At 55.9% G+C, this 19,256-nt stretch overlaps 1 protein-coding gene across 1 annotated transcript in view; it reads left to right on the forward strand.

The window, feature by feature from the left end:
* The window catches only part of MED14 (mediator complex subunit 14), a 69,357-nt gene that overhangs the window by 16,305 nt on the left and 33,796 nt on the right, over positions 1 to 19,256 (forward strand). Inside the window, exons 8-16 of the mRNA XM_078882639.1 lie at positions 486 to 602; positions 1,104 to 1,230; positions 3,042 to 3,192; positions 6,134 to 6,245; positions 6,835 to 6,960; positions 8,920 to 8,998; positions 10,427 to 10,586; positions 13,837 to 14,139; positions 17,767 to 17,940. Coding sequence (XP_078738765.1) covers positions 486 to 602; positions 1,104 to 1,230; positions 3,042 to 3,192; positions 6,134 to 6,245; positions 6,835 to 6,960; positions 8,920 to 8,998; positions 10,427 to 10,586; positions 13,837 to 14,139; positions 17,767 to 17,940 — 1,349 coding nt within the window. The remainder of the gene's footprint in view (positions 1 to 485; positions 603 to 1,103; positions 1,231 to 3,041; positions 3,193 to 6,133; positions 6,246 to 6,834; positions 6,961 to 8,919; positions 8,999 to 10,426; positions 10,587 to 13,836; positions 14,140 to 17,766; positions 17,941 to 19,256) is intronic.

Genomic DNA, 19,256 nt, shown 5'->3' on the forward strand with positions numbered 1-19,256 from the left:
GGGTTGCGCAATCAGAGGGGAGGCTGAGCTCGTCGCTGCCTCACCTCTCGACTCTCCCTCTATTTGCAGCGGAGCTCCGCAAATTTGCCGATTTTGACTTTAAAAGTTATTGGAATCATACAGAAATGACATTTATAACACAGATCAGTGGAAAAATCTAATTTTTTTTTTTTACTTTTCCTAAAAACTATTTTCTTTGGAGTATGACAGGCGAGGCTCTGCCTCCCCTGACTGCACATCCCTGATGGATACACCAGCTCGACCCTCCCAGTTATTGTGTGTGCGTGTGTGTGTGCGCGTGTGTGCGTGTGTGCGTGCGTGTGTGTGCGTGTGTGTGTGTGTGTTTGTGCGTGTGTGTGCGTGCGTGTGTGTGTGTGTGTCCGTGTGCGCGCGTGTGTGTGTGCTGGTGTGTGTGTGTGTGCGTGTGTGCGTGTGTGTGTGCGCGTGTGTGCGCGTGTGTGTGTGTTGTTGTTGTCTCCGTGCAGACGGTCGTGCGCTGGTGCACGCCGTCCAGGTGGACTTCCTGCACCAGCTGGTGCAGAGCCGCCTCTTCTGTGACGAGCGTCCGCTGCAGGACATGTACAGCTGCCTGCGTATCCTCTACCCACTGCTGCTGCTGCTGCTGCAGAAGCCGCTTCACCCACTCTGAATATCGCTGTGCGGAGCTGATGGCAGCTCCTCGAAAGATCTGGACATGGGCTCAAGCTAAAGTATTTTGAGTTTTCCACGTAAGGCCCACTGAGCTATTTTTCATGAGCGACGTGGGCCATCACGAACGATCGCTCAACAAAGCGGCTCATCATCACGTGGACATTTATAGAAGCCAAATAACTCTAAAATGCATCCCGTCAAATCTCAAAGCGGAGGGAAAAACCGGAGGGCCCGGAGAAAATTCCACGCAGTGACCAGCATGCCAGGCGAGGTAGTTAACATCTCCTAGCTACTGTGATGATGAGAGAGAGAGACTCTATACAGCTTCAAGCGTCAAGGTCCGGGGTTGAACCCACGACCTCCTGCATGCCAGGCGAGGGAGTTAACATCTCATAGCCACCCTCCTTGTGCCTTCCTTGACTCGTCCCCTTGCCCCCCCCAGACTCGTTCTGGCCTCTCGCTGCAGCTGGAGGTGCTCCACTCGCCAGGCGCGGTCGCTGATATCCGCGAGCGCTGGGGAGAGCTGGTGCTGGTGGAGCACTACTCACCAGGACACAGCCTCACACTGCTAGTGTGGAAGTGAGTTGCGGTGGTGAGCGTGTGTTGAGTGTGGTGGTGAGTGGTGGGTGGTGAGTGGGGTGGTGAGTGTGGTGGTGAGTGGTGGGTGGTGAGTGGGGTGGTGAGTGTGGTGGTGAGTGGGTGGTGAGGTGGTGAGTGGGGTGGTGAGTTGGTGAGTGGGGTGGTGAGGGTGGTGAGTGGGGTGGTGAGTGTGGTGGTGAGTGGGGTGGTGAGTGTGGTGGTGAGTGTGGTGGGTGGTGAGTGTGGTGGTGAGTGTGGTGGTGAGTGTGGGGTGAGTGGGTGGTGAGTGTGGTGGGTGAGTGGGGTGGTGAGTGTGTGTGAGTGGGGTGAGTGTGGTGGTGAGTGGGGTGGTGAGTGTGGTGAGTGGGGTGAGTGTGGTGGTGAGTGTGGTGGTGAGTGTGGTGGTGAGTGTGGTGGTGAGTGGGGTGGTGAGTGGGGTGGTGAGTGGGGGGTGAGTGTGGTGGTGAGTGTGGGGGGTGAGTGTGGTGGTGAGTGTGGTTGTGAGTGGGGTGGTGAGTGGGGTGGTGAGTGGGGTGGTGAGTGGGGGTGGTGAGTGGGGTGTGAGTGGGGTGGTGAGTGTGGGTGAGTGGGGGGTGAGTGTGGTGGTGAGTGGGGTGGTGAGGTGGTGGTGAGTGGGGGGTGAGTGTGGTGGTGAGTGGGTGGTGAGTGGGGTGGTGAGTGTGGTGGTTGAGTGGGGGGTGAGTGGGGTGGTGAGTGGGGTGGTGAGTAGGGGTGGTGAGTGGGGTGGTGAGTGGGGTGGTGAGTGGGGTGGTGAGTGGGTGGTGAGTGGGGTGGTGAGTGGGTGGTGGGTGAGTGGTGTGGGTGGTGAGTGGGGTGGTGAGTGTGGTGGTGAGTGGGGGGTGAGTGTGGTGGTGAGTGGGGGGTGAGTGGGTGGTGGTGAGTGTGGGGGGGTGAGGTGAGTGGGGGGTGAGTGTGGTGGTGAGTGGGGGGGTGAGTGTGGTGGTGAGTGGGGTGGTGAGTGGGGTGGTGAGTGTGGTGGTGAGTGGGGGGTGAGTGTGGTGGTGAGTGGGGGGTGAGTGTGGTGGTGAGTGGGGGGTGAGTGTGGTTGTGAGTGTGGTGGTGAGTGGGGTGGTGAGTGGGGTGGTGAGTGGGGTGGTGAGTGTAGTGGTGAGTGGGGGGTGAGTGTGGGGGTGAGTGGGGTGGTGAGTGGGGTGGTGAGTGTGGTGGTGAGTGTGGTGGTGAGTGTGGTGGTGAGTGTGGTGGTGAGTGGGGTGGTGAGTGGGGTGGTGAGTGGGGTGGTGAGTGACGTGGTGAGTGGGGTGGTGAGTGGAGTGGTGAGTGGGGTGAGGGAGAGAGCTGGTGAGCGCCACTCACTCTTGACAGCCTCACGCTGCTTGTGTGGTGGTGAGTGGGGGGTGAGTGTGGTGGTGAGTGTGGTGGTGAGTGTGGTGGTGAGTGTGGTGGTGAGTGTGGTGGTGAGTGTGGTGGAGGGGGGAGCGGTGGTGCAACGGTTAGCGCTGTGCTTGCGCTGCGAGCCCGGCAGAGAACCCGAGTTCGATCCTCGCTCACGACCAGCACCAGTGACTTATCTGAACCCGATTTCGGGCCTCCCCTAGGTCGACTCAGCCTTCAACTGAGTACGTAGTGGCAGCGTGTGGAGTCAGCGTAGCAGCACTGTGGTGCTGGCCGCCCACCCCCTGGTGTGAGCCTCAGCGGCGGCCTCCATGGGTGCTGCGACTCGCTACTAACAGCACTTGCCACAGACAGCCTGTGTGAGGCTACGTGGGTGTGTGGGCTTCCTCTAGGTGGACTCAGCCCGTAATCACGCGTCCGTGCGTCTGTCCATGCAGTCAACAGATCCTGGCCCGCCGTTCTGGCTCCGCCCCCGTGTACAAGGTGCTGGTGCAGATCGACCAATCGGACGCCTCCAAGCCCCTGCAGGTGTCACATGACCCCCCACTGCCGCCTATCGACAACCACCTGGTTCAGAGGGCGATGCAGGTGAGTGGCGGCACTGCACGGAGAGAGTAGACAGACGGCACACGCAGAGTACAGTCGCCTGTTCACTCGCCTGTTCACTCACCTGTTCACTCGCCTGTTCACTCACCTGTTCACTCACCTGTTCACTCGCCTGTTCACTCGCCTGTTCACTCACCTGTTCACTCGCCTGTTCACTCACCTGTTCACTCGCCTGTTCACTCACCTGTTCACTCGCCTGTTCACTCGCCTGTTCACTCACCTGTTCACTCGCCTGTTCACTCGCCTGTTCACTCGCCTGTTCACTCGCCTGTTCACTCGCCTGCTCACTCGCCTGTTCACTCGCCTGTTCACTCGCCTGCTCACTCGCCTGCTCACTCGCCTGTTCACTCGCCTGCTCACTCGCCTGTTCACTCGCCTGTTCACTCGCCTGTTCACTCGCCTGCTCACTCGCCTGCTCACTCGCCTGCTCACTCACCTGCTCACTCGCCTGCTCACTCGCCTGTTCACTCACCTGTTCATTCACCTGTTCACTCGCCTGTTCACTCGCCTGTTCACTCACCTGCTCACTCGCCTGCTCCCTCACCTGTTCACTCGCCTGTTCACTCGCCTGTTCACTCGCCTGTTCACTCGCCTGTTCACTCGCCTGTTCACTCACCTGTTCACTCGCCTGTTCACTCGCCTGTTCACTCACCTGCTCACTCGCCTGTTCACTCACCTGTTCACTCGCCTGTTCACTCGCCTGCTCACTCGCCTGTTCACTCACCTGTTCACTCACCTGTTCACTCGCCTGTTCACTCGCCTGTTCACTCACCTGCTCACTCGCCTGCTCACTCACCTGTTCACTCGCCTGTTCACTCGCCTGTTCACTCGCCTGTTCACTCACCTGCTCACTCGCCTGCTCACTCACCTGTTCACTCGCCTGTTCACTCGCCTGTTCACTCGCCTGTTCACTCGCCTGTTCACTCGCCTGTTCACTCACCTGTTCACTCGCCTGTTCACTCACCTGTTCACTCGCCTGTTCACTCACCTGTTCACTCACCTGTTCACTCACCTGTTCACTGTTCACTCGCCTGTTCACTCACCTGTTCACTCACCTGTTCACTCACCTGTTCACTGTTCACTCGCCTGTTCACTCACCTGTTCACTCACCTGTTCACTCACCTGTTCACTCACCTGTTCACTGTTCACTCGCCTGTTCACTCGCCTGTTCACTCGCCTGTTCACTCACCTGTTCACTCGCCTGTTCACTCGCCTGTTCACTCACCTGTTCACTCGCCTGTTCACTCGCCTGTTCACTCACCTGTTCACTCGCCTGTTCACTCACCTGTTCACTCACCTGTTCACTCGCCTGTTCACTCACCTGTTCACTCGCCTGTTCACTCACCTGTTCACTCGCCTGTTCACTCACCTGTTCACTCACCTGTTCACTCGCCTGCTCACTCACCTGTTCACTCGCCTGTTCACTCACCTGTTCACTCACCTGTTCACTCGCCTGTTCACTCACCTGTTCACTCGCCTGTTCACTCACCTGTTCACTCGCCTGTTCACTCGCCTGTTCACTCGCCTGTTCACTCGCCTGTTCACTCACCTGTTCACTCACCTGTTCACTCACCTGTTCACTCGCCTGCTCACTCGCCTGTTCACTCGCCTGTTCACTCACCTGTTCACTCACCTGTTCACTCGCCTGTTCACTCACCTGTTCACTCGCCTGTTCACTCACCTGTTCACTCGCCTGTTCACTCGCCTGTTCACTCGCCTGTTCACTCGCCTGTTCACTCACCTGTTCACTCACCTGTTCACTCGCCTGTTCACTCGCCTGTTCACTCGCCTGTTCACTCGCCTGTTCACTCGCCTGTTCACTCACCTGTTCACTCGCCTGTTCACTCACCTGTTCACTCACCTGTTCACTCGCCTGTTCACTCGCCTGTTCACTCGCCTGTTCACTCGCCTGTTCACTCGCCTGTTCACACACCCGCTCACTCACACGCTCATCTGCTCACTCGCACACATGAAGCTGTGAGTCTGCTCGGCCACAATCATGCCCCTCCCTTCCTCTACGCTTGCCGAACGTTGACCAGTCAGAAACTTTCAGGCTGTCCTGCCTACGATCCATCCTGGTTTTAACCAGACTGGATTGTGTGAGGAGCTCACAGATCCTTGTAAGATCTGCAGTGCCATCGGTGAGCTCCTCCGGTGGGCTGGGTCACGTTGCCCGCATGCGCAGCCACCGCATGGCCAAGCGGCTTCTGTTTGGCCGGATAGAGGGGTCTAAATGGGCACGGCACGGGCTGGAGATGGATTGATGCAGTACAGAAGGATCTGGAGCTGAATGGACTGGTACAGGAGGCTCGTGAAGTGCGCTGCTACTGGGCAGTTCGGAGGCAGTCTCCAGCAACAATGGAGGGTGGGTGGTGGGAGTGACGCTCACAACAACGAGCGGAGCGCCGGGTGGCTAAAGCACAGCAAGTTGGTACAGTAGGGGGCACAGGTGGTGCATCAGCCAGTCATCTCGGTCATCTCGGTCAGTCGACCCGTGGCACCTGCTGGGTCTGCCCCGTGACCTCCTGCCAGCGGGCGTTCGACACTTCACGTGGCCTCAAGGTGCACTTGGCCTGGCACAAGCGTCGTGGTGACGTCAACGCCACTTAGTGGCGAATGGCGGGGTGGCTAAAGCACAGCAAGTTGGCACAGGTGGTGCATCTGCCGTTCATCGCTGTCAGTCGACCCGTGGCACCTGCTGCCTGTGCCGTGGCCTTCTGCCTGCAGCGAGCCTTGGACACTTCACGTGACCTGGAAGTGCACCTGGCCTGGCACAGGTGCCGTGGTGACCTCACTGCTGCTTAGCGGCCAATTGCTGGTATTGGTATTGGTGTGTCTGTTGAGGCTACACGGGGGACCTTTGTCGGTGTGTGTGTGTGTGTGCTGCTGCTGCTGCTGCGGTGGTGTTGGTGGTGGTGCTCAGATTGGGCACCTGTCTCTGGAGAAGCTGCTGATTGACAGTGTCCACGCCCGCGCTCACCAGAAGCTGTACGAGCTCAAGGCCCTGCTCAGGGCACATAACCCCAACGAGAATTGTGAGTGGTGGATACACGCGGCGGGGGGGGGGGACACGGGGGGGGGGATGGAGAATTGCGGGGGAGGCTGCTACACGTGGTGAAATAAATAAATAAATGGTGTCTAGTTTAGATCTACAACTGGTGTCCTTGTGTCCTCTACTGCATTTTAACCCCCCCGGCGCTCTGTTGTTGTTGTGAGCGTCGCTCATCGAACACCGCGCCCCTCCTCCTCCCCCTCCTCTCCCCCCTCCTCTCCCCCTCCTGCTTCTCCTTTGCACCCTCCTCCTCCTCGCCACCCTCATCTCCCTCCTTCTCTTCCTCTTCCTCTCCGTCCTTCTCCACCCCCATCTCCCGCCCTCCTCCTCCTCGCCCTCCTCATTACCCCTCGGCCTCCTCCTCCCCCTCCTCTCCACCTCCTCTCCACCTCCTCTCCACCTCCTCCTCCCCCTCCTCTCCATCTCCTCTCCACCTCCTCCTCCTCGACCCCCTCATTACCCTCCTCCGCCCCCTCCTCATCCCCCACATTCTCTCCCTCTTCCTCACCCTCCACCTCCTTCTTCCCCTCCCCCCCTCCCCCGTGCCCCCTCTGCTGCTGCTGCTGTGCCAGCGTTTGTGGAGCTGGCAGTGCCCACGCTGGTGGTGCCGGTGCTGGAGCCCTGCGGGCGCTCCGAGTGCCTCCACCTCTTCGTGGACCTGCACTCGGGAGCCTTCCAGCCACTCCTCTATGGCCTGGGTGAGGGCACCACCAACACCACAACCACCACCACCACAACCACCACAACCACCGCCACACTGCTACCACCACCGCCACCACCACCACAACAACCGCCACACTGCTACCATGACCACACTGCCACCACCACCGCACTGCCACCACCACCGCCACCACAACCACACTGCCACCACCACAACCACCGCACTGCCACCACCACCGCCACCACCACCACAACAACCGCCACACTGCTACCACCACCACACTGCCACCACCACCGCACTGCCACCACCACCGCCACCACAACCACACTGCCACCACCACAACCACCGCACTGCCACCACCACCGCCACCACCACCACAACAACCGCCACACTGCTACCACCACCACACTGCCACCACCACCGCACTGCCACCACCACCGCCACCACAACCACACTGCCACCACCACCACAACCACCGCACTGCCACCACTACAACCACCACCACACTGCCCCGCCACCACCACCACACTACACCGCCACCACCACACTGCCACGACACTACCACACCACACTGCCACAGCACCGCACTGCACCGCCACCACCACCACACTGCACCGGACTGGGGCGGCGCCGTGATGACACTCACTGTGGCACCGCCACCACCGCCACCACCACCACCACCACCACTAGGCCTCGGCAAGGTAAGGTAATTTACCCTTTTTACCGGGTAAAAGGGTAAAGGTAAAGGGTAAAGTTGTCGACATGCCAAGGGGTAAGGTAAAGGGTACAGGGTAAAGGTAGCTCGGAAGAATTACCCGGTAGGGTAAAGGAAGCGCGAATTTTTATCCGGTAAATACGGTACCTAGTGTACCACTAAAAGCTCCGTGGCCTCCATTTAACAAGTAATATTTAAACAAACTTAAACAAAAACACGCTTTTATGAAATGTACTATTAATGGCAGAACTCCACGACTCCAGGAAGTGGCCCCGAAGCTTGCCACAACGTAAGGGACCGTGGCCAATTACAGCCAACGTCAGTCAATTAGACCCAAGCTGAAACATAACATATAAACAAGTAATATTTTAAAATATGTTTTCTATTTTTTATGATAGAACATAGTGTTGTCATCAGTATCACATAAGTATACCAAGTTTGCAGTCGATACCACATTGGGAAGTGGGTTAAAATTTAGTTACAAGATTTGAGGATACGACAACAACAACGACAACAACAGACAGAGTGAGTTCAAAGAAAGCGTGTAAAATTGGAATAATCGAGAGTATTCTATATGAATAAAGCGCTCTACCTTATAGCATTTACCGTTATATACCGTTATAAATCTTTTCCATGTGTAGTACCCAGTAATTACCCTGTAATCGGGTAATTTGTATGGGGTAAGGGTAAAAGGTAGTCTCGTTGCTTTTTACCTATTACCTTTTACCTTACCTGCTAAAGGGTAAAAGGTAGGGTAGAGTGATTTTATTGTGGTAAGGTAAAGGTAGGCTCGTTGTTTTTACCTTTTAACTTTTACCTTACCTTGCCGAGGCCTAACCACCACCACCACCACCGCCACCACCACCACCGCCTCCTCCTCCTCGCAACGGGGAGACCTACTGGGTTCAATTCCCTACTCCTCCTGCACCTAGCCTGGTACAGCAGTACAACCTATGGCACCTGCTGGGTCTGTCCCGTGACCTCCTCCTGCACCTAGCCTGGTACAGCAGTACAACCTATGGCACCTGCTGGGTCTGTCCCGTGACCTCCTCCTGCACCTAGCCTGGTACAGCAGTACAACCTATGGCACCTGCTGGGTCTGTCCCGTGACCTCCTCCTGCACCTAGCCTGGTACAGCAGTACAACCTATGGCACCTGCTGGGTCTGTCCCGTGACCTCCTCCTGCACCTAGCCTGGCACAAGCGCCGTGGTGATGTCACCACCACTTAGAGAGTGAGGAGTGTTTCTGAGTGTTGCCGTGTGCCCGTGTTGATTTCCCAGAATCCTCTGTTCTGGACGATCTGGAGAAGTCGATCAATGAGGACATGAGGAGGCTCCCAGCCTGGCTCCCCTCACTCCGGTAACAACACAACACCACAACACCACAACACAACACCACAACACAACAACAATACAACACCACAACACAACAACAATACAACACCACAACAACACAACACTACAACACCACAACACCACAACACAACAACACCACAACATCACAACACAACACCACAACACCACAACATCACAACACCACAACACAACAACACCACAACATCACAACACAACACCACAACACCACAACACCACAACATCACAACACCACAACATCACCACAACAATACACCACAACAATACACTACCACTACACAACACTACAACACAAGAACACCGCAACAACACAACACCACAACACCACACCACAACACCACAACACCACAACACCACAACACAACAACACCACAACATCACAACACCACAACATCACCACAACAATACACTACCACTACACAACACTACAACACAAGAACACCGCAACAACACAACACCACAACACCACACCACCACACCACAACACAACACTACAACACCACAACACAACAACACAACAACACCACAACATCACAACACAACACCACAACACCACAACACAACAACACAACAACATCACAACACCACAACATCACCACAACAATACACCACAACAATACACTACCACTACACAACACTACAATACAAGAACACCACAACAACACAACACCACAACACCACACCACAACACCACAACACAACACTACAACACCACAACACCACAACACAACACCACAACACCACAACACATCACTACAACACCACAACACCACAACACAACACCACAACACAACACAACACAACAACACACCACAACACAACACCACAACACAACACCACAACACAACACCACAACACAACACCACAACACCACAACACCACAACACAACACTACAACACCACAACACCACAACACAACACTACACCACAACACACCACAACACCACAACACTACAATACCACACCACAACACCACAACACCACAACACTACACCACCACAACACCACTACACTACAACACTACGACACTACACTACAACACTACACTACGACACTACACTACGACACTACACTACAACACTACACCACTACACTACACTACGACACTACACTACAACACTACACCACTACACTACAACACTACAACACTACACTACACTACGACATTACACTACAACACTACACTACGACACTACACTACAACACTACACTACAACACTACACCACTACAACACTACAACACTACGAACTCGACGAGCCGAGTTCGATTCCCTGGTGGCAGTGTGTAGTAAACGTTGCCACTAGGAAGACAAAGGCGGTCCAGTGTAGTGCCGGCCTTCGTAGGCACTCGCTAGCAGCACTTGCCCCTACAGTCTGTGTGAGGCTTTCCGGGGGATCTTTGTCTTGTGTGCAGCTTCTGGCTGGGTGTGCAGCGCTGCAAGCAGTCTGTGAAGCACCTTCCGACGCTGTGCACGGAGACGCTGGCGCTGAGCAACGCGGCCACTCACCCAGTGAGCCGCCTGTCTGCCCACCGCCTCTACATCCGCCTCACCCGCCTGCCGCAGCACTACATCGTACGTACACACGCACACGCGGGTACACACATAGGTGCACGCACACACACACAGGTACACACGCGGGTACACGTACGCACACACACAGGTACAACAACCGCCATTCGCCACTAAGTGGCGGTGACGTCACCACGACGCTTGTGCCAGGCTGTGTGCATGTTGAGGCCACGTGAAATGTCGAACGCCCGTTGGCAGGAGGTCACGGGGCAGACCCAGCAGGTGCCACGGGTCGACTGACCGAGATGACCGAGATGACTGGCTGATGCACCACCTGTGCCCCCTCCTGTGCCAACTTGCTGTGTTTTAGCCACCCGGCGCTCCGCTCGTTATTGTGGGCGTCGCTCCTCCGCTCTCCGTTGTTGTTGGAGGGCGACTGCCTCTAATTGCCCAGTAGCATCCTTCACGAGCCTCCTCCACAGAGGCCGATCTTGACACTGCTGGTACCAGTCATCGGCAAGTCCACTCAGCTCCACATCCTCTTGTACCACATCACTCCATCTCTTCTCTAGCCCGTGCCGTGCCCGTTTAGCCCTCTCGATCCGGCCGAACAAAAGCTGTTTAGGCATGCGGTGGCTGGGCATGCCGGAGGAGCTCACCTATCGGACTTTGTCCAGATCTGGTTAAGCCCAGGATTGATGGTAGGCAGGCCAGCCGAAATGTTTATAACTGGCGAAGATGTTCCATTACGAGGGTCCATGTTTCACAAGCGTAGACAATGAAGAGATGACTGTGGCCGAGAAGACTTGAAACTTCGATGTTTAGCGAAAGAACAGGTAGATTCCACACAGAGTTACGCAACTGATGAAAAGATAATGCCACTCGACTAAATCGGAAGTGAGACCTCTGCTGTTAAATTGGAGCTGGTCATAAGCACACTGCCCATGTGTGGGAAACTCTCCACTCTCTCCACTACTGCCCCATCACCGATTGGGAGTTGAGGGGTGGAGTGTCCGATGGTACAAAATACCCAGGCAGGTGCTTAGTTTTGGTGGGGCTGATGGTAAGGCCCCACCTCTTAGTGGCACGCTCCAGGTTCAGCAGCAGCGCCTCCAACTCCTCCTCTGAGTGAACAGCAATTACCAGATCATTGGCATACTTAACGTGGTTGACCAATCGGGAGCCATCCCCTGACCGCACCCGTGCATCGATCAGCCTCCCATTTTATCTGTACGGGATGGAAATTCCTCCGGTACAGTAATTAAAGGCTTCATGGACAACGTGGTCGAAATAATGTAGGAGGCAGAGGACATCCTTGTTGCACCCCAAGGTGAACAGGGAATGGCTTCAACTCCCGGCCACGTAGTTTTACCTGGGCCCGCTCACCATCATGAAGGTCCTTAATGATTGTGACCAGAGAGTCAGGGCCTCCGAAAGCACGAAGAACAACCCAGAGCCCAGGCCTACTGATGGTATCATAGGCCTTGACCAGGTAAATAAAGCAGAGATGTAGGTCTTGTTGGAATTCCCTACACCTCTGCTGTAGCAGACGGACAGAAAATATGGCATCTGTGCAGGACTGCCCTTTCCTGAAACCGCACTGGGGCTCTGCAAGCCTCTCCTCAGCGTGCCTAGCAAGGCGATGTTGAATAATCCTTGCCAGGACTTTTCCCGGCACACTGATGAGTGAGATGCCCCTGTGGTTGTTACAGTCTGTGCGGTTTCCTTCTTAAAGAGGGGGACCACCAGGGCATCCTTCCAATCCTGCAGAACCTGTCCAGTGGTGCAGACTGTTGTTATGTCATGTAGGGCAGTCTGTGCACAAACACCACCCTCCCTCAGCATTTCGCTTGGGAGATCAGGAAAGACACCGGGCAGAGATGATCTCCCAAGCACACACACGGACGGGTACACGCACACAAAGACAAAGATCCCCTGTATAGCCTAACATACTGGAGGGGCAAGTGCTTTTAGCGAGCACCTATGAAGGCCAGAATGGTACACATAGGGTATTCACGTACACACATGTACACGAGGGGGTGGGTGGCCAGCACCACGCCCTACCTCCTTTGTCTCCCCAGTGGCGATGTTTACACACCGCACCAGGTACTCATTTGAGGCTGATTCATAGCTGTCAACCCCTTATCAGTGCCAACTTATTACAGACCATATTGGTCACCCCGTGCCCTTATAAATCTCAACGTTCATCCTACAACGTCCCATCACAAGGGAGAAACACAAACCGATTCACAAAAGAAATGTGCCCGTATTGAAACGGCTGTACACCGTGTGGACCCGTAAACTCCATTCCGCTGTAGAAGACTCTGGGCAAACCGTACGGGTTGACGGGTTTGCTGATTTGACCTCGTGGAGGCCCTGGACCAATTCAGCTACTTGCCACTTGTGGTGGATGGGAATCGAACTCGGGTCTCCGGGTTCATAGCGCAGTGCGCTAACCGCTGCACCACCGCTCCCACACATAGGTACACACACACGGGTACACATACACACTCGCACGCACATGCAGGTACACGCACACGGGTACACATACACACACACACACTCGCACGCACATGCAGGTACACACACACGGGTACACATACACACACACACACACTCGCACGCACATGCAGGTACACGCACACGGGTACACATACACACACACACACACTCGCACGCACATGCAGGTACACGCACACGGGTACACACACACTCGCACGCACATGCAGGTATACGCACACGGGTACACATACACACACACTCGCACGCACATGCAGGTACACGCACACGGGTACACATACACACACACACACTCGCACGCACATGCAGGTACACACACACGGGTACACATACACACACACACACACACTCGCTCGCACATGCAGGTACACGCACACGGGTACACACACACTCGCACGCACATGCAGGTATACGCACACGGGTACACATACACACACACTCGCACGCACATGCAGGTACACGCACACGGGTACACACACACTCGCACGCACATGCAGGTATACGCACACGGGTACACATACACACACACTCGCACGCACATGCAGGTACACGCACACGGGTACACATACACACACACACACTCGCACGCACATGCAGGTACACACACACGGGTACACATACACACACACACACTCGCACGCACATGCAGGTATACGCACACGGGTACACATACACACATACACACACACTCGCACGCACATGCAGGTACACGCACACGGGTACACATACACACACCGTGTCCGTCCCCCACCATGCCCTCCCCCCCCGTGCCCCCCCCCCCCCCATGCCCCAGGTGGTGGAGCTGCTTGAGAAGCCGGGCTGCCCTACGGAGCTCTGCTACCGCTTCCACCTGCTGGTGGTGAGCGGCGCTGGCGGGGGGGGCGAGGCGGAGGGTGGGGGCGGTGGCTCGGGACCCCCCACGGCGCCCCTCACCGCTCTGCTGCTGCGCTCCTTCAAGCCCGACCTCGAAGAGCTCTACCTGCTGCTGGATCCGCGGACTGGCAGCAGCAGCGGCAGCAGCAGCAGCAGCGGCAGCAGTGGCAGCAGCAGTGGCGGCAGCGGCGGTGGTGGCAACCGGGTCCCTGGGAAGCGCAAGGTGCGAACGTGTCCGTACGCGTGGATGTGGGTGCCGGGCGGGAACGCTGTGCTGAGGGACAATTCCGATTGGCCATTCCCCTCATAGTGTTTGTAGTCACCACAGTGGCCAAACGGGGGCTCTGGACGGGCGCAAGGGGCTGGTAACCCCTTCCACCTTCAAATAAATTACCATGATACCACAGAAAGATATCCAACGAAGCTTGTGCCGGAGACCCCGGGGGGACAGGCATCGATGACGTCTCCTGGCCAAGCCCCAATTGGTTGAGCTAGGAGACTGAATCTTTACCCTCGGGGCTCCTCCAGAAGCAGCAAAAAGCCACTGCGGGTGGCCACGTGGAATATTCGAACGCTCACTGCAGAGGAGAGGCTGCCATTCCTCCGTTGGGAGCTGGACCGGTACCGCCTGGATCTCCGTGGTATTCAGGAGGTCTGGTGGACTGCCTCTGGCTCCTGCCACCATGAGGGACGGGCAGTCCTCTACTCGGGGCAGGAGACTGCCAACCAACAGGGAGGGGGCGTGGGAGTGTGGCGGTGAGGTGTAGGAAGCTGTAAGCCCCAGGCTACTTTGGGCTCACCTTCCCATCAACCAGAGGCAAGGAGTGGTGGTCGTGCCCCCCACCGAAGATGAACATCAGTGGAGGGATGCAGGCAAGGCCGATGAGTCAGATGACCTCCTGTCACAAGTGCTAGCTCAAGTGGCCCCTCAGGATAGAGTCATCCTGATGGGTGACTTTAATGCCTGAGTTGGTCATGATGCTGGCACGTGGTCTGGAGTAATTGGAAGGCATGGGCCAGATCAGCTCAATAACAATGGTAGGAGGCTGCTAGATTTTTGTGCAGCCCATGGGCTTGTAATTACCAACATGCTGTTCCGGCATCGGCACATCCACACAACATCATGGATGTATGCTGGGTCCAAGCAAGACCATCTGCTGGACTATATAGTGATGGAATGGTGGATGCAAGCCAATGTCCTTGACACCAGTACCTACCGTGGAGCTGATTTGCCCACTGACCATCGACTTGTCGTCTGTAAGATGCGCCTGCCATTCTTCCACTCCGGTGGTGGGTGTACACGCAGGACCCCATTCAAACCCACAGTGGCCTGGTCTCAGCTAGCTGATGAAAGTTGCAAGCGAGAATTTCATCATCGTTGCGGCTGGGGTTGGCATCGTCTCTCACTCCTGATGTCGAGGGTAAATGGGCGAGGTTTAGGACTGTGGCTCATGCAGCTGCTTTGGGTACACGGTCCAGACTTCCGGAGAGATCCTGGCTGAGCTGACAGAGGAGGTGTTCAGGATCGTTGAGAAAAAGCGACAGGCCCACTCTCATCGTCTACTGCATCCCACGACGGAGAATGAGGAGGCTTACCACAACCTTGGCTCGGAAGTTCGGAGAGCCGTGAGGCGCTGCAAGGATGGGTGGTGGTCGTGGGTTGCTGAGGAGATGGAATCTGCCTCAGTGGCCCGCGATCACAAATCACTATTTAATTCCATCCAAAAAGTAATTTGTAGTGCCACACCTATCACCATCAATAAGAGAAAGAACGGTGATCCAATCTCCGACCCCCAGGAACAGGTTTTCAAATCCCTCAGCCTGGAAAACATCATGGAGAAAAGTGGGGATGACCCTGCTGAGGCTGCGGTGCCTGAAAATACTGGAAATAGTCACTCCCTGTGAGTGGCTGGCTGAGGTGCCATCCGATGAGGAAGTACTGAAGGCGATCCAGAGTCTGAGAATAGGGAAAGGCACCGGACAGAGATGATCTCACAAGCAAAATGCTGGGAGAGGGGGACATGTGCACATACTGCCCTCCATGACATCATAATAACAGTCTGGACCACTGTACGGGTTCCATAGGATTGGAAGGATGCCCTGGTGGTCCCCTCTTTAAGAAGGGGGACCGCACAGACTGTAACAACTACAGGGGCATCTCACTCCTCAGTGTGCCGGGAAAAGTCCTGGCAAGGATTATTCAACATCGCCTTGCTAGGCACGCTGAGGAGAGGCTTGCGGAACCCCAATGCGGTTTCAGGAAAGAGCGGTCCTGTACAGATGCCATATTTTCTGTCCGTCTGCTACAGCAGAGGTGTAGGGAATTCCAACAAGACCTACATCTCTGCTTTATTGACCTGGTCAAGGCCTATGATACCATCAGTAGGCCTGGGCTCTGGGTTGTTCTTCGTGCTTTCGGAGTCCCTGACCCTCTGCTCACGATCATTAGGAACCTTCATGATGGTGAGCGGGCCCGGGTAAAACTACGTGGCCGGGAGTCGGAGCCTTTCCCTGTACACCTTGGGGTGCGACAGGGATGTCCTCTGGCTCCCACATTATTTAACATCTATTTCGACTGCGTAGTTCGTGAAGCCTTCAATAGCTGAACCGGGGGAATTTCCATTTGGTACAGATATAATGGGAGGCTGATCGACGCCCGGGTGTGATCAAGGGATGGCTCCCTATTGGTCAACCACGTTATGTATGCCGATGATTTGGTAATAGCTGCTCATTCAGAAGAGGAGTTGGAGACGCTGCTGCTGAGACTGGAGCGTGCCACTAAGAGGTGGGGCCTTACCATCAGCCCCACCAAAACTAAGCACCTGCCTGGCTATTTTGTACCCTCCACCCCCACAACTCCCAATCGGTGATGGGGAAGTTGTGGAGAGAGTGGAGAGTTTCCCATACCTGGGCAGTGTGCTTATGACCGGTTCCAGTTTTTCAGCAGAGGTCTCACTCCGAATCAGTTGAGCGGCAATATCTATTCATCGGTTGCGTAACGCTGTGTGGAAGCTACCTGGTCTGTCGCTCCGCATGAAGCTTCAGGTCTTCTCGGCCACGGTCATTCCCTCCCTTCTCTACGCTTGCGAAACGTGGACCCCCCTAATGGAGCATCTTCGCCGGTTGGAAACATTTAGGTTGGCCTGCCTACGATCCATCCTGGGTTTAACCAGGCTGGATTGTGTGAGGAGCTCACAAATCCTTGAAAGATCTGGGCAAAGTCCCATCGGTGAGCTCCTCCGTCAGGCAAGGCTGCGTTGGCTGGGTCATGTAGCCCGCATGCCCAGCCACCGCATGCCTAAACAGCTTTTGTTCGGCCGGATCGAGGGGGCTAAACGGGCGCGGCACGGGCTAGAGAAGAGATGGAGTGATGTGGTACAGGAGGACGTGGAGCTGAGTGGACTTGCTGATGACTGGTACCAGCGGTGTCAAGATCTGCCTCAGTGGAGGAAGCTCGTGAAGGACGCTACTGGGCAGTTGGAGGCAGTCGCCCTCCAACAACAACGGAGGGCGGAGGAGCGATGCTCACAACAACGAGCGGAGCGCCGGGTGGCTAAAGCACAGCAAGTTGGTACAGTAGGGGGCACAGGTGGTGCATCAGCCAGTCATCTCGGTCAGTCGACCCGTGGCACCTGCTGGGTCTGCCCCGTGACCTCCTGTCAACGGGCGTTCGACACTTCACGTGGCCTCAAGGTGCACTTGGCCTGGCACAAGCGTCGTGGTGACGTCACCGCCACTTAGTGGCGAATGGCGGTTGTTGTTGTTGTACATGCGTGCGTGTACATGCGTGTATGCGTGTGCGTGCGTGTACGTGCGTGTACATGCGTGTGTGTGCGTGCACCTCCACCAGGCTGCCGCTGCCCCCGCGGCTGCAGCGACAGTGGCGATGGTGGGTGGCGCTGCGCCCGCTCCCGACGCCAAGCGGCCGCGCCTGTCCGGCGAGCCGAGTGCCCACAACCGCGAGCTGGCACACCTGGTGGCCGTGTGCGACAGCAGCCTGCCCTTCGTCTGCATGCGCCACGAGGTGATTGGATGGTCGGTGATCGCGATGGAGCACCACGGAGCCAGCATGTGCCCACGGGCCTCGCACGCGAGTAGGAATGAGAGCGGTGGTTGCAGCGGCCGCCTCGGCGTAGCGTCGTCGCCGTCGTCGCCACGGCGAGGTGTTGGGATGCTGCTTCTAGATGCCGACCCGGCCCACGCCTCGGCCTGCATGACGCATCTCAGGGGCATTGTCTAGGACTCTGCCGTTAACCCGATGACAGCAGACTCGATTATCCGCCTGCGGTTTATCCAATTTGCGGATTAACCGCGCAGCTTAGATTTTGACGTAAATTAAGAACTCGTGCAAGTGTTCACTACAAGTCACACGGTGCTGAAACCCAACACGTGTGGCTCCGGTTAGTCCGAAATCCACGTGATTGCCCCTACAGCACAGTAGTTGCAATATCTTTCCCACAGTGGGGTGGAGTTTGATTGATGTTGATTGGCGTGGCTCTGCTGTCAGCCAGGAAAGTGTTATCATCACTGAGCACGCGCCTCATCGAGCGGCCGATCATTAGTATTTGTTCTAAGTCGAAAGAGTAACAATCAAAATCGTCAGTTGTGCTTCATTTTGAGTGATTTATCCGATCGTTTATTTTGAGAGTTTTAATTTACGAAAACTGTTCGCGGGCAGAGAATATCATCCTCACCCTCCCAGGCGAAGCCCACTGAGGTATTCACTTTTTTTCCCAGAAGAAATCTGCCCACCACAAACGATAGCTCCACAAAGTGGCTTAGTGTCATGTGGATATTCATCGCAGCAGCAGCAGCAGCAAAGTAATGTAAATAAGCTCACTGCACGATTCTAAATGTGGAGGGGGAAAACCGGAGGATCCAGAGGATCCGGAGAAAAAACCCACAACCACCGTGAGAGAGAGAGAGGGACTCCACGTGTTTACGTGTTTGTGAGTCTAGCCTAGGGGCACCACAGTGGCAGCTGGCCCTGTGCATCCATCTGCTTTTAGTCGTGGGGCGATGATGGCTGTTGGTTTGTACGTACGGTGAATTTTTTTCACACCATGTGGAGCCAACAGGGCTAATCTGTGTCTCTGTGGGTCTCTGTGGGTGTCTCTGTGTGTCTGTGGGTGTCTGTGGGTCTCTGTGGGTCTCTGTGTGTGTCTCTGGGTCTGGGTGTTTGTGGGTGTGTCTGGGTGTCTGTGTGTTTCTGTGTGTTTCTGTGGGTCTCTGTGGGTGTCTCTGGGTGTCTGTGGGTCTCTGTGGGTGTCTCTGGGTCTGGGTGTCTGTGGGTCTCTGTGGGTGTGTCTGGGTGTTTGTGGGTGTCTGTGAGTGTCTCTG

This window comes from Lampetra fluviatilis, chromosome 66 (assembly GCF_964198595.1).
Source record: "Lampetra fluviatilis chromosome 66, kcLamFluv1.1, whole genome shotgun sequence".
NCBI classification, from domain to species: Eukaryota; Metazoa; Chordata; class Hyperoartia; order Petromyzontiformes; family Petromyzontidae; genus Lampetra; species Lampetra fluviatilis.